General features: G+C 34.3%; 1 protein-coding gene across 1 annotated transcript in view; it reads right to left on the bottom strand.

Annotated features, from left to right (window-relative positions):
• Positions 1 to 19,386, bottom strand: part of LanB2 (laminin subunit gamma-1) — a 177,533-nt gene extending 158,147 nt beyond the window's left edge. Inside the window, exon 1 of the mRNA XM_085827199.1 lies at positions 18,841 to 19,386. Within this exon, the coding sequence (XP_085683325.1) occupies positions 18,841 to 19,291 (451 nt within the window). The 5' untranslated portion in view covers positions 19,292 to 19,386. The remainder of the gene's footprint in view (positions 1 to 18,840) is intronic.
• Positions 19,387 to 24,018: the final 4,632 nt, after the last annotated feature.

Genomic DNA, 24,018 nt, shown 5'->3' with positions numbered 1-24,018 from the left:
TGTTGGCTTCCAGTTCCCATATTCACAGAAGGATTACGTTATTCAACATTTGATGGCTCTAGGTACCGTTGTTTTATCACTATGGGGAAAAAATACATACATTTGTGCAGATTCTTCATTATTTAATTTCTTTAAATATTAACACAGGTCGATAATATTTGGTGGCAACAATTTGAAAAGTGAAACAACGCTTGTAGTAAATCGACGCAAAATGCCAAAACGAAATTAATAGTCCTTCTGGGCAAATTGCCGTTTTGGACTTTAAAAAAAAAAAAAAGAAGAAAGAAAGAAAGAAAATGGAAGTCCCTAGGAGAGCTGCAGAGTAGAGGTTATTTGGATATGGCAAAACTCAGAAAGGATTGCTTAAACGAAAGGATGATTTCGTGGAAGATATTCTGAGGAAAACTGGTTCGTATTTACCTGTAAGAGTGAAAGAGATGCTTTCGGACTCCGTTATATTCTAACATGCTGCAGAAAAACGCGGACTAATCTGAAGAACATGATGTTAGCATATGTGATCACACGGATGATTTCTCATTTGGGGGGGGGGAGAGGATTTTAGAACGAAACGTCATTTGGACGAATTAACAGTACAACAATTTTGAAGAATAATCCGCCCCCTTTTTTTTTTACTATCTGAGTGTCTGACAAACTTCCGTTCCAAACTCGACTAATTGTTTGACGCAACTAAGAGGCGTAGTTTTCGGTCAATCTCTCTAATAATTTTCACTCTAAGATCAAATCATTTTATAGCTTTTGACAAGAGACATGCGATTTTTCCATTAACTTAAAGCAATTATAAAATTACTGATTCCTCATATAAAATATTAATGAAAAAAAAAAGGTTTAAAATACTGCGAGGATTGATAATCTATGCCACACGTGACCAAACTTTATACCAAGAAGCTGCGTGCTGAAATCAGGAATATTCAATAGTAGTAACTATTTTTCAAGAAACATAATTAGATACTTATACGTTTTTTGAAGGAGAAAAAGGGTTTTTTAATAGGAAAAATATATCTAATACAGACACAATTTAGTTAATGCAGTAACTGACTTAATTCACGGTTCTACTATGAGCTTTAAACGTAAACAAATAACGGCTTCGTTAGGCTTAATTTAAATTTTTAAATTGTTGATAATTCTACAACTATTGCATGCAGATTAAATAAACGCATAAAAAAAACCTTAACCGTAACATGACAACATAATTCAACCACTTTTAAAGCAAAAAATACACAATTTACCAACATATAAGAATAAAAACCCGAGCTCACCCAGCCGAGTATGTTTGCTGCAGCCGATTGCAACCACAAAGGGAGGTGCACAACTACATGTTATAGCAGCCCGTATGCTGCAAAATTTCAACATTCTAAGGCTGCTCGTTTTTTAGTTATGCAAGATACATACCTACGTATATATATGTATCTTGCATTCATCTACGTAGGTACATATGTATCTTGCATTCATCTTGTACCTACGTACAATGCCGCGAAAAAAAAATCTGTTCTGAATCAATTTTAAATCCATTTTACAATACGTTTTGGAAAAAAGAGTCATTTATTCTGCCTCTACATATATAGACTTCACATAAAATCATCGTTCAAAATGGAATAAATAGAAAGTAGTAAAAATGGTCATTTCTTTGAAATATGATACCCGAACTTTTTCGGGATTATAATACTTCCCTTACTTCCTGTAACGAAGTAAAAATTGACAGAAATAAACTACTAGTAAAGGTACAAGTGGGCGGGACAAAGGAATTTAACCATTAGTGAGGTAACTTAACAATTGGTTTCGAAATTTTTAATTACTGTGATTATTTTAAAACATACATTTGTGTAGCTTAGCATGAAAATATGCATGGATATACACAAGTACGCCCGCTTGGCATATTTGTTATCAAACTAGGTTGCTTTTACGCCTAATTTTAAATGTTACATTGGCGTGTATTTCTTATATTTGATTAGTTATTATTTGGCGTGTATTTCTTATATTTGATTAGTTATTATTTGGCGTGTATTTCTTATATTTGATTAGTTATTATTTGGCGTGTATTTCTTATATTTGATTAGTTATTATTTGGCGTGTATTTCTTATATTTGATTAGTTATTATTTGGCGTGTATTTCTTATATTTGATTAGTTAGTTATGATTAGTTAATTAATTAGATCACATCGCTTTAACAAAAAACTTGCATATAAAGTTGCACACGGCAGCAATATAGGACTGAATGCGGTCAGTTTACATCCTACGTAATTAGAATTTATTGGGACATATCAAAGACAATGCCACAATTATTATATCAGAAAGCACCATCAATAATTTATGCAATAAGTAACTATTTTTACTTTAAAATAAATTACAAATTTATACGTAATTAAAGTGTAATAAAAAGAATAAAAATTAAAATTAAATATAAAATCTGGAAGGTTTCAGATTTTAAATTCCGTCTAAAGCGGCGTTGTTTTAACATTTTGTGTGTTACCTTTATTTATTAAATATCATGTTCTTCACACTGAAAACATAAAATTCAGTTCAACAGTAATATCGCAAAATAATTTTAAAATGAGCATATCTTTAGAATTTCCGATACAGAGCCTCGCGCGCTGGAGATAATTTTTTTCCCCCGTACAGTGTTACCATTGCTCGCTTTGAAATCGTTTAGTTTGTTAATCAAAAATTCGCTTAAGTGTTACAAAATATGAAATCGATAATGAAATAAATTTTAAATTCAAATTAGGGTCTCCACATGCCCATATTCTATGGAAGATTACGTTATTCAAATTGTGATGGCTCTGGGTACCGTTGTTTTATCTCAATGCGAGAAATATACACGCATTCATGCAGGTTCTTCATTATTTTATTTCTTTAAATATAATACAGGGCGATAATATTTAGTGGCAACAATTTGAAAAGTGAAACAACGCTTATCGTCAATCGACAAAAAATGCCAAAACGAAATTAATACTCCTTCTGTGCAAATTGCCCCTTTGGATTAATAATAACAATTATTACATACTCTGAAGCCTATTTAAGGATAAACATTTTACATTCGTATTTAAATTACCACAGTAAACCTAAAGCTTCACAGACACTAAACTCAGCTCATTTTCTATATCTTACTTAAAAACGCCACTTAGATGCTTCTCCGAAATCAAAACCTTCGCCGTTTATCAGATAAGTAAGAGCGGAGGAATCAACTAGAGTGGGTTCTCCTTATCAAATGTACTCAAACGGAACCAAAGATCCGATAATAATCAGATACGGCAGAATTTATTATAAATTGCCCGCTGACACAAGAGACTCTTGTTTTAACGATTTATGTTTGAGCAGTTAATGAGGACAAAAGTTCGTTTAAAAAAGAACAAAGTTCTGACTCGGTCAGCATAGCGTTGATTGTCATAGATGTAATCATACTGACCATGTGGGTCTAAAATACGAAAATACACGTGCAGGAGAAAGCCGGTACGGTGTCTTTTCATTATAACATGACCCTTTTTTGACTTTTCTCATTCGCAGTCAAAACCTATACATTCAAAGCTCTGATACACTTTCAGCTGATTATTTCATGTTTGTAAATTTAAAAGAAAGCTACGTTACATTTTATTCCCCTTTTGTACAAATAAATATATATATATATTATTATTATTATTATTTTTTTAATCCAAAGGGGCTTTGTCCCTGAAGGACTATTGTTTTCGTTTTGCGATTTTGCGTCGAAACACTATAAATGGCTGTATCACTTTTCAAACTATTGCCACCAAATATTATTGCCCTGTATTATATTTGAAGAAATTAAACAATGAAGAATCTGCAAGAATGTATCTATGTTTCTCATAGTGTGAATAAAACAACGGTACCTAAAGCCATTCAATTTTGAATGGTGTAATCTTACTGTGAATATGGGCATCTGGAAGCCCAAATTTGAAATTTGGAATTTGTTTTATTATCGATTTCATATTTTGTAAAACTTTTACGAATTTCTGATTAACAGACTCAAGGATTTGAAAGCGATTAATCGCAACGTTGTACAGAAAAAACATTTTTATCTCCAGCGCGCGAGACTGTGTCCTGGAAATTCTAAAGACATGCTCATTTTAAAATTATTTTCCATACTGCTCTTGAACTGAATTTCATGGTTTAAGTGCGAAGAACATGATATTTAATAAAAAAAAAAAGGTAACACACAAAATGTTAAAAAAAAACGCCCCTTTGGACGTAATTTAAAATCAGAAACATTCCCCACCCCCTCCAAATGAAAACTACGTTTCCCTACGGCAGTGGGAACCTTTTTATCTTCAGCGCACGGAACTGTGTATCGGAAATTCTAAAGATATGTTCATTTTAAAATTAGTTTGCGACATTGCTGTTCGACTGAATTTTATGATTTAAGTGCGAAGAATATGATATTTAATAAATTCGGTTCAATTTTCGAACTGTTGCCACAAAATGTTAGAGTCCTGCATTATATTTGAAGAAATTAAATAATGAAAAATCTGCATAAATGTATGTATATCTCTCGCATTGTGATAAAACAACGGTATCTAGAGCCACCGAATTTTGAATGACGTAATCCGACTGCGAATATGGGCATCTGAAATCCCAAATTTGAAATTTGTTCTATTATCGATTTCATATTTTATAAAACTTTAACGAATTTTTGAGTAACAAACTCAACGATTTAAAAGCAAGCAATGGCAACACTCTAACCGGGGAGAAAAAAAACTTTTCATCTCCAGCACGTCGAACTGTGTATCGGAAATTCTAAAGATATGCTCATTTTAAAACTATTTTGCGACTTTGGTCTTGAAATAAATTTTATGGTTTGAGTCCGAAGAACATGATATTTAATAAATAAAGGTAACACACAAAATATTAAAAAAAAGTCCCTTTGAACGTAATTTAAAATCAGAAACTCTCCCCCTCCAAATGAAAACTACGTTTTTCTCGTGAACTGGTGGCGAAAAACTATCGGCAAAACAGCAAAAGCTTGTGTTTACAAGCTAGATCTATTCCTTGACAATTTCTGGCAATGCTCTAGCCCTTCACCAGTTGAATAGACATTAATTATACAGTATATGCAATGCTTCTAAAAGCTAATGACACTGATTTTTTAATAGTTATGGATAATTTATAGCGTATCGACTGAGAATATTCTAAACCCGGTACTATTATTGACGAATCTTGCCGTTCTAATGGATATGTTAAAGGTATGAAATCCTGCATTCAAATCCTGCATACCGTCTGGGCGGCTGTCGCTTTACAGTAGAGCAAATCCATACCGTCACATAGGTATTCACAGGTCGGTTGTTTACGGGAAATGCATTCATTTACCAACCTTTCTCTTTATTGTCTTATAATTCTACAAATATTGCATGCAAATTAACTAAAGGCATAAAAACCATATATATACTTTTGGTGCGGCTGATTGCAACCAAAAAGGGAGGTGCACATCTACATGTTATAGCAATCCTATATACAAAATTTCAACGTTCTGAGTCTACCCGTTTTTGAGTTATGCGAGATACATACATAGGTACGTATGGACGACACAAAAAAAATCTCTTTTGAATCCATTTTAAATCATTTTGTTAAATCGTTTGGAGAAACAGAGTCCTTTATTCTGTCCCTACGTACAGATGTCACGCAAAAACATCGTTAAATTGCATTCAATAGCGGTTAAAATATGGTACCCGGAATTTTTCGGGATTGCAAGACTTCCTTTACTCTGCACAACGAAATAAAAAGCAACACATAAGGCTGATAAATTGATTACATTAAAGTACTCAATATTTATTATATCAAATTGATAGTTATTTATTAAATACATAATAATTACAGGCATTTTTGTGCCGCCCAAGTAGAGTGGTTAGTGACGCTGACTGACGTACCGAAAGGCCGGGGTTCGAATCCCGGAGAAAGCATGAATGCTTGTAAATGTATAGTGTCTGTGCAGCATAGGGGCACTCTAAATGTGTGGGGAAACGAAAGTCTTCCAGTCGGTGATAGGCGAAGTGGGGTTGAGACCCTCGAATCCGTCCCCCCTGGAATCTCGCCACCATGAATTTCCTGGGCTTCAGAGCAGCGAGATTAGTCACAAAAATAACAACATAATTACTGCTTTAATTTCGAAATTCGCTTTAATAAATTTCTAATAAGAAATAGCAATAGTCAAAATCTCCTGCATAGATAGTATCAATCTTAAAATCCTTTTCAATTAGATCTGATAACAACCAAAAAAGATATTTAAAAAAAATCTGTCCCAGAATGACCATGATCTTATTCTCACGTTTTATCTCTTCAACCATTTATCGCCAAGTCTGTCATTTTTGCTTCAACACCACTATCTAAAGAGGAGGAAAAAAAAATAAAAGAAACGCACGGTAATCAAAAAGTAGCAACCTTGTCGGCGCGGCTCTTCCCGATTCCCTTGTGGGTTGTGTACAAATTAAATATATGTAAAGATGGGGAGCAATCTGGTGTAAGTCATGCATTAAGTTACATCAGCGGTCTTCAAACTTTGTCCCCTCACGCAGGTTTTTTCGGGGAACCCCCATACCACCTTTCGAAAAATATGTCTTATTAGCCCAAAAGGCTATTAATTTCGTTTTGGCATTTTGCGTTGGCTCACTATAAAGGGCGTTTCACTTTTCGAATAGGTGCCACCACATATTAGAGCCCTGCATTATATTTTAAGGAAATTAAACATTGAACAATCTGCATGAATGTATGTATATTTCTAGCACTGTGAAAAAAACAACGGTACCTAGAGCCATCGAATATTGAACAACATAATCCTCCAACTGAACATGCGCATCTGGAAGCCCGAATTTGGAACTTGTTTTATCGTCTGTTTCATATTTTGTAAAATTTCAACGAATTTTCGATTAACAAACTCAACGATTTCAAAGCGAGCAATGGCAACACTGTACGGTTAAAAAAACAATACATTTTAATCTCCAGGGCTCGAGACTGTCTGTTGCAAATTCTACAGATATGCAGTTTTTAAATATTTTCTGATATTGCTGTCGAATTGAATTTTATATGGTTTAAGTGCGAAGAACGTGATATTTAATACACAAAGCGTTCAAGAAAATTTCCTTCGGGCGTAATGTAAAATCTGAAGGCTTTCAGATTTTTAGTCCATGAGGACTTTGTCCCTGAAGGACTATTGCTTTCGTTTTGCGATTTTGCTTCGGAACCATATAAACGGCGTATCACTTTCCAAATCGTAGCCAACAAATACTATCGCCCTGTATTATATTTGAAGAAATTAAATAATGAAGAATCTGCATAAATGAGTGTATGTTTCCTGCACTGTGAAAAAAAAAACGGTACTTAGAGCTACCAAATACTGAATAATGTAATCCTCCACCCAAACCTGCGCATATATGTAAAAGTGCGTATATATAAAATATATGTATATATAAAAGTGCGGAGAATATGATATTTAATAAATAAAGGTAACACACAAAACGTAAAAAAAAACACCTCTTTGGACGTAATTTAAAATCTGAAACCTTTCAGTTTTTTTTTTTTTTTTTTTTTTTTTTTTTTTTTTTTTTAAGTTAATAAAACACTAATGAACTATTGTGAGTGCTATATAATTTTCTTCCTGAATTTTTATTTTGACTCACGGAACATAAGAGTTCCGTGACACGATGTTTGAAGACCACTGAGTTACATCATTAGTTTTCCAACTTTTTTTTAGCTTCATCCGTCCTTTTTCAGCCTCCCCCCGTTCCCCACCGTCGCTACAATGATATGTTGTAGGGACGGTGGGGAACATTGTATATTGATAATACGTCAATATAATATATAATACGTTGTATCTATAATACGTTGTATGTTGATTGAAAGTTCCCAAGTTTTTTTATAGTTACTGCAAGCGAGCTACATTTAAACTCTCAGTAATAGCATCCACTCTCGGAAACTATGATTTACATGGTTTATCATTGACGATTTATTTAACAATAAAACAACTGAAAAATAAATGAAAAAGCATGCTTTGAAATTTGCTAAAATTTAATCTCATAAATATTGGCGATGATTTTAGGACGGAATAAACACGCTTTCTTCCCCCCCAAAAAAATATCCGGCTTAATTAATTATCAGTTATCAGTAATAATTAAATTTAATATCATTAGTGTTACAGCATACCAAATTTAATTCTTTGAACAGGCACGACATTTCCTCTGCATTATATCGAAGTACTCAGACCAGGGATCCCCAACCTTTTTGTCCGTAAAGAGCACATTTTAGAATATCTTTTGCACGGTAGCCACCATTCACTTTTTAAAGGTGAATGTATAGTTAAATAGACTAAATAATACATGCACATAAAAAAAAAGATATCGCTCGCAATTCGCTGTGTGCTGTTATATGTGTAGGACGCAATTTCTGTTTCACTAAAAATCAGCAAACTTTCCACATAGAATTTTATTGAAAACTAAAACATTTTTACTGTGATCGCACAGCGGCGGGCATAAGTTAAAAAATCGGCGGGCGCCATTGTGCCAGCGGGAATAGGGTTGGGAACCCCTGACTTAGACTGTAACAAAGCACAGCTGGGCGTACGGGACCGCTCGGTATTAATGGTTAGCGATGCGGGCTGCTGCATCGTTCGTCGCCGGTTTAAATCCCGAAGAATTGAAGGACGTTGACAAGCATATAGTATCTGTGCAGCATCGGGGCACTTGAAATAAGGACGAGCCAAAAGTCTTCTCGAGTGGCTTGGTGGTACAGGAAGTGTGTTGGGAGACCCTTGGATACGTCTCCCGGGATGCTCTCCAACAAAACTGGCGCGGAGATGCACAGTTAGGGCTGTAGACCAGTGGGGGCTGTAGACCGCTGTAGACCTGTACAACCAGTGGGGAATTTTTGTGTCTCACCCACATCTACACGTTACACGCAAGGAAAACCATGAAAAAACCCATGCAGCCCATTCTTTTCCAGGATTTGAATCCTGGTCATTTGAAAAGGAGTAACGGCCTAAGTTTGGTTTTATTTATTTGATTATGACGATCTGATTAAGAGAAGGGATGCATTCGTGGAGGACTTTTTAAGGGAAACTGGCTCGTATACACGTTACACATGAAGAAAACCACAAAAACGCCCAAGCAGCCAGACCGTTCGCTAACGGCCTAAGAAGCGATGCTTCCGTGGAGAACTTTTTACGGTATATTGGCTCATAATCATGTTAGACATGGGGGGAAATGAAAAGTCCCATGCAGCAGTTCATTCGCCGGAATTTCAACTCTGTTTGAACTACCATTGTTCAGCAAACTTACCATACGGCTGACCAATATCTGAGAGAAAATATGTGTACTTCAAGAATGCTTAACAATTTCAATGGCTAAATTTTAATAAAATAAGATTTAACACTAATTTGTATACATTCATCGGTTCCACATCACATTTCGCCTTGAAAGGCTTCAGTTTAATACAATAATAAAGTATTTATTATTGAATATAAAAATTTTTAATAATTCCAAATTTTCTTTTACGTACTTAACGATAAAAAAAACCTAAAAAAAAAACATTTTTTATTTATCAGCATTTCCTCTTTCCGTTTTGGAATTCGATCTCACAGCTTAAAGAAATATGATGTCGCACCACGGCTTTTTTGTACGACCTATTAAATTATGCACATTTTTTGCTGCATTTAATTTAAAATTATTTCATTAGAGATATATTTCTCATTCAATTAATTCAAACTCACTTCGCGGCAAAGCAGAAATATGCATAAAAACTCAAAGCATTTTTATTAAAAACTGTAAAATTACAGAAAAACATAAACGACCACAAACAGTTAAAAGAATTTTTTAAAAAAGTTACAATTAAAATTAGAGTTTACGAAAAAGCAAGCAATTCGGCCAGAGGGCTAGAAGACATATTTTTCGATGCACAAAATTGAAAGTTTACTTTAGGTCCCACTCGGCAGAAAGACACTGAGGGTGCAGAAACTAAGTTAATTCACTACAATGGAACCTCGAGATACGAGTTTAATTCGTTCCAGGATTGAGCTCGTAAAGCGAATTTCTCGTATCTATTAGAAACAAACTTCTCCATTGAAAATGCTGGAAATCCAGTTAATCCATTCCGCACTCCCAAAAATATCTACATAAAAATCAATGGAACTACTCTGATATGCGCCCTCAAGGCGCCAAATTTTTCGCCTCCACGCTGCCATATTGCTATCTAAATTTTTTGTCTACATTTCGAACTTTAAGCCTAAAATGTCTCCAAAAACACGGTTTTCGCGAATGCAAAAACCACGTTTTGAACACACAATTTAAGCTAAAAATCCGAAACAAAAACATAAAATTTAGATAGCAAAACCGTGAAGTTTTTAACCAAAATTATTTGACAAGAGTCCATGTACACAGCGATATGTTTTAACTTAAAAAAAAATCTACGAATGGCACCATCTAGGCAACGAACGAATTTACGAAGTACGCACACCTCGCTTTAATAAATTAACATAACAATAAATTTCAAAGAATACCATGTACACAGCGTTCTGTTTCAACTTTAAAAAACATCTACGAATTGCACAATTTAGACGGTACGCACTAATCAACAAAATAACTAAAATAAATTTTAAACAATTAAAAAAAAACAACAATAACGACAGAAATTCATACTAAAAAAACAATGAACATAACATTCTACAAAATAAGAACAAGAATAAAATAAAATGCACTTACCATTAATGCTTTTTCGAACAGCAGAAATACCAATTTCATACCGCCTTTAACATGCCGCCACGTAATCACTATTGTGTTTATATGACAGCCAGACACACTATCCAGAAAATTCATACTATGGTTCACAAATAAATAAAATAACAAATAATCACAAATCCCTACTTCTATCACGCACAGCCACTAAAAATAATCTCCCATACCTTCTTTCCACATACCCATTGCCCCTCAACAGGATGGCCACGACGATATTTCCTTATGCCGAACTTCAATTCAACAACATTCAGCATTAAATATTTCCCCCCTAGCTTCTTAGACACAAAGCATGACGGGAACCAACGAACTCCAGCGAAAGATTTTTCAACATCAACAGGGTTGCCATACAACACGCAATCGCGCCAAGAACCAGCGCAGAACACATATCGCCACATTTGGTAAAATTACGGCGTATATCAGAGTTGTACCAAATCAATTTTTCTAATAAATAACACTGGTAAATTATATAACCGTAGTTAATCTTTATGACTGTTTCGGACAAGTAACAGCTTCTGACACCGACTTTAACTGCTTCTCGTTAATCCGCACCAACAACAGCTTCTAGGAGTTTTGGACGGCGCTTGGAAGTAGCGGTAACTCCTTTGGCTACATCAAGTTTCTTAATTTCTACCTTTTTCTTCAGAATAGTGTAGATTGCCGATGTCGAAAGGTCGTAAATCTTCGCCAATTCCGTCACTCTTACACCACGCTTTATGTTTATCTATGATTTCTTTAATTTCAACGGACATGGCTTCCTTCTTTTTCTTTGCAGCACTATCTGAGGCAGCAATCTTTTTGGGAGGCATTCGGAAATAATTATTTTCACGTTAAATGTAACAAACAATTAACTCACAAGCGTACAAACATTTAGCTTAAAGGACACTGAGTGGTCTGACGAGGGGATTCCCCGAGTCGAGCCGGATCGGGAAATGGCGCCACGCATATCAACAGCCTGGCTCATTGCTCGTTACTCGAGTCAATGCTCGTATTTAAAGACAAACTTTCCGCTCATATTTTCCTCGTATCTCGAATTTCTCGTATATAGAGGTGCTCGTATCTGGAGGTTCCACTGTATTTTATTAAGAGTTTCAAACGTAAACCAATGGCGGTTTCGTTAGGCTTACTGTACCACTGAAGCAACTTTCTATGACTATTGTATGCAGATTAACTAAAGGCATAAAATACTTAACCGAACATAATCTTTTTTAAAGCAAAAAATGCACAATTTACCAAGATATAACTGAGCTCACCGAGACGGGTAATAGTTTAACTAGCACTAGCACATAGTACGATGTGTATCGTCTGAGAGACAGTTTTTCGTCATTGCAAATGCCAAAAAAGGCCACATAATGGTGGTCGAATTCTAACAACTGATCAACAATGCGAACTTTGATAAGCAGTTCTCGATAATCAGTTGTCAATAATTATTTGTTATTAATAAAATTTAATATTATAAAATTAACAAAAATAATATATATCATAGCTTGGCGAAGTAGCCACATGGCCGCCAAAAACCGTATTCTCCCGCCGTTCCCTAGCTTGTTGTGCATTCTTTCCAAAAATCGGAACTCTTTTAAAACGCTGAAGGACGCGGGAGAAATTATTAAAAATCTGGACTGTCCCACCAAAAGCGGGCCGTCTGATCACCTTAAATTAGACCGTTCGCAGCTCACTTAACCAGGGATTTAAACTTTCCTACGTAATAAGTTTATCTCTTAAGTTCTCACTATTACTGCTCTTATTTAATCTCTAGATTTTTACACTTTATTATTCACTTATGTATGTATTTATTATGCATTCTAAGTATTTGTGTACATTCTTGTTTTTACTTATTTTTATTGTATTATTGCGAACTTTTATCCTCATGTATTGAAATTATTCACTTCAAATTCTCAGCAAGCATTATCTCACCATCCCGGCGTTACTTTTCACTGAAACAGCGGCCATTCCTGCAATCATTCCCACCGACATAGGCTAGCGGAGTAACTCGAATATACGAAAGACTCATCTTAGCACACATCGAGAAATTCTTTTCTCAACCATGGACTTACTCATTAAACATGTCCCGGCGAAGGCAATTCGCGTTTGGTGTAACAGGGTGTCTCAAAAGTTCGTTGCACTTAATATGCTGCTCTGTCATACCATGACAAGCAAGATTTACATAGGAACTTGTGTCCGAAAATGTGAACGGCGACCGCTACAGGGCAATATTCACAGGCTTATGGAAGGGTGGAAAGCGTGATCATTTCAAGGGAGGACTTTTCAGGAAAAACTGTCTCACACGTTACCAATGGATTTTCAATTAAGGGGACTCATACACCTTAAAGCCCATAAGATCTTCGAATATGTGACTGTTGCAAGAATTGGGATAACTTATTTATTTTAAAAACAATTACTTCCAACATTTTACAGCTGACTACATAATATAGCTGCTGTCTGAAATAGTAATCAGAAGGTTTGTGTTGCCACAAATATTTTTATAATTTAATCGGCTCTGTGACAAAATGTTTCGTCGTGTTTCCACCTTGCGCGCACAGTTTAAAACATTCTGTTGCATAATTTAATTCCATATTTAATATATAGCTTTTATAACATTTGGAAACTACTGTGAACCAAAAATTCTAAGAATTTCATGTTGAATTTTTATTTTATTTGGAGTTGAATTTATCAAATGTATTTTATTAAAAATATATGTTTCCGTGCATAAAATTTTTAATATTAAAATATTCATCAGATTTCTGATTCAGTTAGAAAGTAGTGCCCATATAAAAAATTCCATTAAATTTCAAGTATGTGCCATTAGCCATTTTTAAAATATCATGCGCGGAACGTGGAAACATGGCGAAACATTTTGTCACAAAGCGGATTAAGTTACAAAAATATTTGTGGCAACATAAACTGTCTGGTTACTAGTTTCCAAAGCAGCTATATTATGCAGTCAGCTGTAAAAAGCTGGAAGTAAATGCTTTTAAAATAAATAAAATATCCCAATTCTTGCAACAGTCACATAATTCGAAGATCATAAAAGGTTTAAGGTGTACGAGCTCCCTTAATTTCCCGCGCGAATGGCGGCCTCCATTCGTTTATAGACACAGACATAGGCAAAGAGCCGCTCTTAAAGTCCGAAGCGGTGGTCTCCTTATTAGAAAGGCACCTAATAGATGGCCACCGTTGCCACCTATGAAGGGACTGACAAATTACACCCATGCCTTCTAATTCAAAAATGCGTCGAACAATCTCTGTATCTCTGTTTCTTTTTTAATATACAGAATAAACCGCTATAAGCTAAAAAAAAAAAAAAAAAAAAAAAAAAAAAAATCGTACTACAGTAGATGACAAAGGATAAACAATTAAAAAGAATCAGCCATAAATAAAAACAATTATATGATACAAAATCAAGAAACTTTCTAACGACGCAGAGTGTAAGTCAAATACGCGAGCAGAGAGTGAACACATAAGCAGTAACCCAGCTGTTTAAATGGCAAAAGGAAGTACTTCAAGAAACTGTCAGCGGAAAGGAAACGACCATCGGAATAGACCATAACTTTGATAATGTTTCCGGAAGTAAACAGAATTCGTCGCATGCTAAGAGTGTTCGAGTTTAATTTCGTGGCAGAACACCATTCTGAAATCGGAACGGTTATATAAAAAATAATAATTAAATTGGAAAAGTGACTTATTAAAAAAAATATAAAACGTTACTAATTTTACATAAAAATATTACTTAAATAAAATTTTTTAAATTATAAAATTAGAGAAATCCTAGCAGTTTAATTACCCGAGAAAACCCAAAATATTGCGTAAATTATACAGAGCAACTAAATATTAACTCTATAAAATTCGTTTCTTAAAATAGCACTGAAGTTTTGTTTTAACACTGATTTTGTATTATTGCCTTTTAAGCCCAACGCTTTAGCTCAGAAGGGCTAACAGTTTGAAAACGTCACTTTGTGGCGTTTCAGTATAAACGGCGAATAACTTCTTAAATTGTTGCCACCAAATATTATCGCCCGGTGAAAGAAAACCAAAAACCCAAACCCACCTAGCCGGCAAAGCCGGCCTTAAGGTTAAAAAAGGGGTAGAAGGCAATTCCAACAACAAACGAGGACATCCAACGATCCAGCCGCATCCCACATAAAGCTCAATTAAATTTAAACATTTAAAAAAATTAACAAATCTAAGTAAAGCCCCGGAGAACCAAAACCCGAGAACCGAGTAACAAAAGAGTTAGTATAACGAAAACATAATAAACTAAACAAACTTCTGGTCAATGGTTGCAAGCTATTAATCTTTGAGAACCAGAGAAACACACATACAAACCAAAAAAACCAAAAAAATTCTTAAAGTTGGTTAAAGAAACTCAAAAGAAATAACACATCACATAAAACACACATATACACATACAAACTCTGTAGCACCTTCACTATATATTCTTTCTTCTTTCTTGCATTAATTCTTATCTTCATATTAAAATACCAATGATTTCTTTGTTATTATTAATAATATCTAAAATGTCTCTTGAAAATTTCTCAAACTTATTTATTATCGCCCGGTATTATATTTAAAGAAATTAAATCATGAAGAATATACATGAATGTATGTATGTTTGTCGCATTGCGAAAAAACGACGGTACCTAGAGCCATCCAATTTTGAATAAAGTAACGCCCGAATTTTGAATTAATTTGTTTTATTATCCATTTCATATTTTGTAAAACTTTAACGAATTTTTGAATATTTAACATATAAACGTAACACACAAAATGTTAAAAAAACACCACTTTGGGTGTAATATGAAACCTGAAAGCTTTCAGATTTTATTTTTTGTGATTTTTATTTCCTTGTACGAAATAAAGGAAGCATAGTAATCAAGAAAAATTCCGGGTATCATATTTCAACGATAATATCCCTTTTGACCGTTATCGAATGCAATTTAATGATGTTTTTGCGTGACATACGTACCATAAGGACAGAATAAAGGACTCTTTTCCCCAAACGAATTATAAAACTGATTTAAAATGGATTCAAATGAAATTATTTCGTGGCGTCTGTACATATGTATCTGGCATAACTGAAAAACGAGTATAAATACATATAGGTGGTAAATTGCGCATTTTTTGCTTTAAAAATGACTAAATTATGTTGTTCTTATCTTCCGGTTAAGGTTTATATGCCCTTAGTTACGCAAGAGTTGTAGAATTATCAACAATTTAAAAGTTCTTTGCTACGGCTACGCCTAATTTTTCTTACCATAGCAGCCATAATTGTTTACGTTTAAAACTTAGCAGAATAGTGAATTATGTCTTTCTGCACCTTCAGTGTCTTTTTGCCGAGTGGGACCAAAAGGAAACTTAGTTTTGTGCACCGAAAAATATGCCTTCTTGCACGCTGGCCATATTGCTTGTTTTTGCGTAAAAACATTAATTTTAACTGTAAAAATTGTTTTTTTAATTGTTTTAACTGTATTTGGTGTTTTATATTTTTCAATTTTTAATAAAGATATTTTGAGGTTTTATGTATTTTTCTTGCCACGAAGTGAGAACTGAATTAAATGAATGAGAAAGCTATCTCTAATGGAATTCGAGGAAATAACTTGAATGAAATACAGGAAAAAATGGGATAACTTAATATTCCATACGAGAAGTCATGTGGTATACACATCAGATTTTTTTATGGAGGTTTTCTTTAATTTTAAATTTACTGAATTCTCATTCAAACTACAGCTCAACAACTTCCCCGTACGTAAGAGTCCAGCCCAGTGGTTAAATACTGATGCTAATACTAGTACTGCTAAATACTGATGTTTTCGAATCGGGTTGGAATCCAGTATTGGCTGCATAGGTGATTTTTGTGGTTTCGAGCCAAACCTTAGAAAGTCCTTCCCCTAATGGCAACGCATTTCTTTTAAATCGTTGAGTTGAAAAGGTAAATATATTACGCTTTGTCGTGTGTTAACGCATTTCTTTTAAATCACTGAGTTATCAGATTAAATCTTAAAGATAAATATCGAATGCTTTGCCGAGTGGCAACACACAGAGCTTTTATACCGCTAAAGTTACTTAAATTCGCACAAAATATGAAATAAATAAAAAAAAACAAGTTCAAAGTTCAAAATTCGGCGGCGGCAGAATTTAGAGGCGGCTAAAATACTACAAGCATTAAGCAAAAAAATGGCAAAATTTTTAGAATTTAGGGTACACACTGGCCTGCAGAATTTAGAGAAGGCAAACGTTTTAGAAATAATGGAAATATCGGGTATCAGACTTAAGGAACTGCAAAGACTTCACTCTAGAGCAAAATGCCAAATGTTCTATGTTCAAAATGTATGTTCAAATTCTGGTAGCTCTAGGTGCTCCGTTTTTCCACAATGCGAGAATCATATATACAAGTCATAACTTTGGTAATGATGTAGTATGCAATCTACAGATTTTAGTTATTTATTTATTTATCAGATGGTGCCATTAAAATTGATTGTTTTTTAACCATTCCTTTTTCCCGCCATTTTAACGTATATTCGAATATGAAAGCTACTGAGTTTCTTATTTTATGAAGATTACTGAACTGTAAAACAACAGAAATTTAAATCGTAATCATGCGATCTACTGCTTTTAGTCACGTATTAATTTCTTAAATGGTGATATTAAAATTCTATTTTTAAATCCGAACGGACGATAAAATGGAAGGAAAAAATAAAGGATTAAAAGAAACACCAATTTTAGTGCTGCCATCTAAAAAATATATTTGTGAGTAAAATGAGGAGAATTTGCCCATTATGTCGAATTTCTGTACAAGTAATTGACAGATTTTAATGAAATCTGGTATGAATATACATTTGCACCAGAGAAAGTTATTCAAATTCAAAAAGATTCAAAAAGTATTGTAATCGCGAAAAATTTCGGTTATCGGATTTCAAAGGAAATATCCATTTTCACTATTCTTTTTGCGTGCTATCTGTATTCATTTATACTGAAATATTTTTATGCACTTTCATTTCAGGTGTACAAAGAACTCATATATGTTGCTTTGGCGGCAACTAGCAACATTGTTACAGTACATTAAATTAATAGTTCATTTTATTTTCAGTACACAGAATGTATAAATATTGCTTTGGCTGTAGCCGCTCATCTAGCGGGCATGCTCGCTGGTAATATTTAAAATGTGTGAAATAATTTTTTCAATTTCAATTTTAAAATTAGAAAAAAAAAACACCTTTTTTATTTTTCATAAAACAAATTATTAAATTAAGATTCATAACAGGAAAGATGACATGATATTAATTAATTTATACGATGATCCAAGTTAAAACCTAATTCTTCCAAAATTAATTTTTAGGACGATCAGAATATAAATACTAAGTCATAAAAAATGATTTTTTCTATTTTTGAAAAGCTGGTTAATTTTTTATTTTTCCATTTCATCCATACACTTGAAAGAATTCCTAAACAATTAAATCGCACTAATTTAATCATATTTGTATAATTTAATTAAGGGCTGTGGTTAAATCAATAAGAATTCTTTACTCTTTTTCTCTCCGAAGGAAATTCAGAAAATATTCTACATTAAAATTTAATTTTTAAAATTAAAATAATATTCTAGTTTAAAATTAAAAAATAATTAAGTCAAAATTTAAATTAATTAAAATTTAATTAAGTTAATATTTTATACAATCACATACCATGAAACCAGGAAAATAAAATGTAAAACATAGTGAAATGTTACTTTTTGGGTTAAAGTTGAATTATAGAGAATATTTGCACTATAAGCAAAGTTTATTATAAAGAATATTTTAGGGAAAATATTTTTATATTTCACGAAATACTTCACATGAAATATAATTTACGTCACTGACATCTAACCCATCGGGAAAAAAAAAAAAAAAAAAACTAGAGGGACAGGGCTTTTTGTGACAACAAGTTTAGTCCTATTTAGTAAATTGGGATCTGTTTTAAGACTTATCGGGAAATTTATTAATAGTCCAATCACAATAACTTAAAAATGCAATTTTTATATCAAATCAGCGACTTCAGACCTGTATTTACCATTTGGCAATGTTTATATCGCCCCCTGTAACTGAAAAAGATGCTTAATTGCACTTACCGAGATGCAGTGTGAGATTCACCCGGTTTGGGTACTGAATCCCTTCGTACATCGTCTCACTCTGCCACCATGTGGGATTGTCGTTGTTATTAAAATCCGTCAGATATTCTGGGGGATGGGCTATTGAAGCATTGGTCGCGTCGCAAACTTCGCACGATTTTTTGGCTTGGGTGAGACCCGTCTGCAGGCAGTACTCCGTGGGGCCCCTGGTTCCGCACGTGTTTGTCGCTTCCACCCGCACATTGAAGGCCGCGTTCACAAACTCTGGTACGCATCGTAAGGGTCTACGAAACGCGTCGTAGCATTGATTTTGCTGATCCGCTGTACTATGGATTTCGGAAAGCGTGATTTCTTTCTGGTGTTCTTGGCACCGCGCAAACTGAAATACTGCTACGAGAAACAATGACAACACCGTCCGGAGTAAAGCGGACATTCGAATGCCCGCCGCCATCTTGCTTTCACTTGCTCCGCCTAGAATTCCGATCTGGGAAAGGGCCGTAGTAACTAGCGGCGGTGAGATGCGAACTGTTGAATGCTCCCCTGGCTAGGGTTGCCGCAATCACAAGAAAGTTTTTGGCGTTAATTTTTTTTTTTACTACATTTCGTTTGGCGAAGATTGAGTTACTAGGAAAATTATTATTTTTTTTTTTTTTTTGTTACGTTTACTTTTCGCGGGCTTACATTTTCCCATCTTTCTTATTATTCTAAGAGTTATTCTAAGTGTGATAAATATACGCGGGCGGCCGGACTCTCGCAATACCACGCCTAAATATTTTTAATTCATTGCTAGTACTTGTTGTATGTAAGTACTTTTTATACAATTTCTCATATGTAAGTAAGTACTCAGTGAGTATGAGATAAAAATTTTGTTAATCATTGAATTTTTTTTTTGGGGGGGGAGTGACAATCTTAGGAAAGTACGCCGGCAGCCAATGGCCTAGGGACAACCCTGCTAAGAGTTCCACATATATTAATGCTTCCCTTAATTCCTTTCACTCGGTAAAAATGATGAAAATTTTGTGGTTGTATACAGTGGCGTACGCAAAAATTATTTTTTTGGAGGGGGGATGAACATGTTTATTAAACCATGAAAAAAGCAAATGCTGTAGTTTAGAATTATAACTTGGTCGAAACTAAGGAATATGCTACATCAGTCTTATTTCTCCTACTTAAAACTGTTCAATGATTGATTTCATTTTTTATCAAGTTATAAAAATTACAACAGTGAAGAACAGAGGCAGATTTACACTTGATAAGGCCGTAAGGTATTTGAGATATGGGGCCCTTTATAAGTATGTTATAATATTTAATAATATTTTAATTTTGGGGGGGGCCCAAGAAAGTGGGGGCTCTAAGCTTGCTTAGCTTATACGTAAATCTGGCCCCGGTGAAGAACATTTAAGTAAAATAACATAGATACCATGAAAACAAAATTTCCTACTTACCAGAATTTGTAGAATCCAAATATTATTGAAAAATTGGGAGGGAAATATATATATATATACCAATGTGTATGTTAACTTTATTTATTCATGTTTTTCGCATTTAAACCACATAAAATTCAATTCAATTCAACAGCAATATCACAAAATACTTCAAAACAACAAAACAGCATAACTTTCGAATTTCCGATACACAGTCTCTTGCACTGAAGACAAAAAATGCTTTTTTTTTCTGTACAGTGTTGCCATGCTCGCTTTGAAATCGTTGAGTTTGTTAATCATAAACTCGTTAAAATTTTTAAAATTTTTGAAATAGCTAGTAAAACATATTCGAAATTCAAAATTCGGGCTTTCAAATGCCCCTGTTCGGTTGGAGGACTAGGTTATTCAAAATTGGAGGGTTCTAGGTAACGTTCTTTTTTTCACAATCAGAGAAACATACATACATTCATGCAGATTCAAAATATATTAAGTTTCTTTAAATATAATGCATGGGGATAATATTTGGTGGCAACAGTCTGAAAAGTTAATCAACGCAGCAAATGCCGTTAGCCCTTTGGGTCTAACGCCCCTTGGGGCTAATAATAAGCCATTGACCGAGAAAACAGTCACAGATTATAAAATAGTTTAAAAAGTGCGAGTGTAACGAAATAGAAAATTCTATACATTTTTACAAAGTTCCATTAGAGCAGGCATGTCAGATTCAGTGTCTCAAGTCACCAATGCATAAGAAAGAGGGCCAGAAGAAATAGAAAATAAAAAGACCTGAAAGCTTTTTGATTTTATATTACGCCTAAAGGGGTGTTTTTTAACGTTTTGCGTGTTACCTTTATTTGTTAAATATCACGTTCTTCACACTTAAACCAGAAAATTCAATTCAACAGCAATATCGCAAAATATTTAAAAGAGCATATCTTTAGAATTTCCGATACACAGCCTCGCGCGCTGGAGATAATCCCCCCCTCCCGCACTCTGTTGCCATTGCTCGCTTTGAAATCGTTGAGTTTCTTAATCAAAAACTCATAAATACTTTACAAAATATCAAACAGATAATAAAACAAATTCGATATTCCAAATTTGGGTTTCCAGATGCCCATGTTCGGGTGGAGACGTACGTTATTCAAAATTGGATGGCTCTAGGTACCGTTGTTTTATCACAATGCGAGAAACATATATACTGGAATTCACTTGTTCCTTTTCGTTTTGGTATTTAATAGTTAAAATGATAAAAGTCGTACACATAATACACTGATAAAAGTATTACGGGACATGGAAATCATATAGGGTGCAAATTTGCGGCTTTCTAACAACCGCGTATGTAAATACTCGTAAAACTCAGGGACACCCACTTCACTGAATTTTTGTTCTAAAGACCAGTCGCACTGAATTTTTGTTTTAAAGACCAGTCGCACTGAATTTTTAATAACTTCATTTGTAAATAGACTGACACTTTCTCTACAGTGGTTTAGATAGAGGTAGAAAGCAAGGAGATCTCATATCGCGAAACCCATTTTACTTTCTTGTGCGAAACAAAGTGAAATAATGTAATCCGGAAACATTTCGGGTATCATATTTTAATAGAAATATCCATTTTGACCTCTCCAGAATCTATTTCGACGATTTTCTTGTGTGACGTCTGATTGTACGGACAAATCAAACATATTTTTTTTCCAAAACGGATTGCAAAATGGATTTAAAATGTATTCAGAAGGAACTTTTTCGTAACATCTGTACGTGCGGACGTTATGCATGTATGTATCACGTATAGCTCAAAAACGATTAGTAGTACAGCATTGAAATTTTGTATGTAGGTCTGTTATAATCCCACATGGCACAAAAACATCCGTGGGATATCCTGAGGATGTTGCTCGCGGGATATGCGCACATCCTCAGGACATCCACCGAACCTCCAAATCCCAGTATATCCTCAGGACATAATTAAGTTCCTTCGACAGCGTACGGGATGTTATTAGGATCTGAACTACTCTCAGGACATCCCGGGATATTCCACTAACCTCCTAAACGCATCCTATTATATCCTCAAAACATCCCATCTAGGTCCCATAGACAGCGTATGGGATGTTATTAGGATTTAAAGTCCTACTTACTACATACTCAGGATATCTCGTAATATCCCAGTTTCCTCCTAAACTCATCCTACCGAGTGCTTAATGTCACATCCCAGTATATCTTTAGGGCATCCTATGCATCTTTTATTCTTATTGCAATCAGCCTCAGCAAACATATATAACTTTTGAGCCTCAAATGATTCAGAGGAACGAAACATGTATTCGGAACTCATTAATCAACTTGGTTTAAGGCTTCAAAACACTTTTCCCTTGACAAGTTCTGTTTGAAGCGTTAAACAGAGGAGATTAATAAAAAGTTATTTTATTTTGCTTTGTATAATAATCTGTACATGTTTTTTAAAAAAGTGTATCTTTTTCTATATTAATTTCCAGTTTAAGCTACCACTTTTGAAGCTTTCATTCATATACGTTTACTCAGTTTGATAATTCTTTAGCCGAAGAAGAAAGGTTAGACGGTTATAAAGAAAGAACAAAATTTTCAATTTCGTTCGGGCAATTCCTTTTTTATTTTATATACTATATATCTATATATATATGTATAATACAGAATCAAAGTTTATTTAAAAGAAAATTACCCACTTTTAATACTTAAGTACATAAATTTAAAAGTCTATCAACTGCTATACATAGGAATAATATTCTACCCATTTTCAGTTTTTGACTGCCTAAGTTTTGTTCTTGCTCTTCCAAGAAAAAGTTATTAATTAATCAAAAAATATGAAATGAAAATATTCCTCGTCCCATCTTGCGCTCACAAATCTTTCTGTGAGTGTGCATTTACATGTTTTAAAACTTGAAAAGTGCATGTCTGCGATGTTATGGTCACGTGATAATTTGTAATTGCTGTGTATTTTACTAGGATATTTATTTCTTGACGGTGTTTTAAATCCGTGATATTTTTAATCGCTTTATTTTCGGCGACCATCGATGTTTGTTCCTTGCTTTCTTTTCTCCCAAGATGTTTTCTTGAAGGACGTTTTCGCCTTGCGTTGTTTTCTCCCCGATGTTTTCGTCCGAGATGTTTTCCGCGGATACCGATGTTGCTGAATGCCTGTAGTACCGGCGGCCACCCAGAGAGAGTCAAAGGCGATGGCCAGGTCCAGGCTCATGATTATTCAATGTAACTGAGTCGCTTTATTGCTGTACTGTAATAATGAATTATTCATATGTAAATCCTATCATAGCAAATTGTATACTAAACCTACCGTAGTAATTTGTGTATTATATATAAGTATGCTGGGCACCCGTGTATTAATTCCTGTGCTTAATATATACAGATATACCCGCTTACTGTAATGTGTAGTAATACGTGTATTATATATAAGTATGTTGTGTGTTAGTGTATATGTGCATCCAATAACTGTGCTAGGTATGAACATGTAGGTGTTTTTAATTATCGTAATGTACTTATGCATGTATTTTTTGTATTTGTAATGGTAATGTGTTTTGACTTAGCTCTTGTATGGCCATGTGCAATCTTTTTCTTCAATAAACTGCAACTCCTTGGGAGGCACCGGAAAGATGTGGTTCTGGACAGCTGCGGGTAACGGACGACACCCGACTAGTCACATAAACCCGTCCGAGTGCCCCGCCCATGGAGGTAAACTGTTCTGAGCAAACTGTTCCGGGAAAAGTACAGCATTTAA

This window comes from Stegodyphus dumicola, chromosome 11 (genome assembly GCF_044657685.1).
Source record: "Stegodyphus dumicola isolate Sdum_Otavi_A_Nest chromosome 11, ASM4465768v1".
Classification (NCBI taxonomy): Eukaryota; Metazoa; Arthropoda; class Arachnida; order Araneae; family Eresidae; genus Stegodyphus; species Stegodyphus dumicola.
The sequence above is the reverse complement of the archived record's forward strand: the minus strand, read 5'-3'. Positions and strand labels throughout refer to the sequence as shown.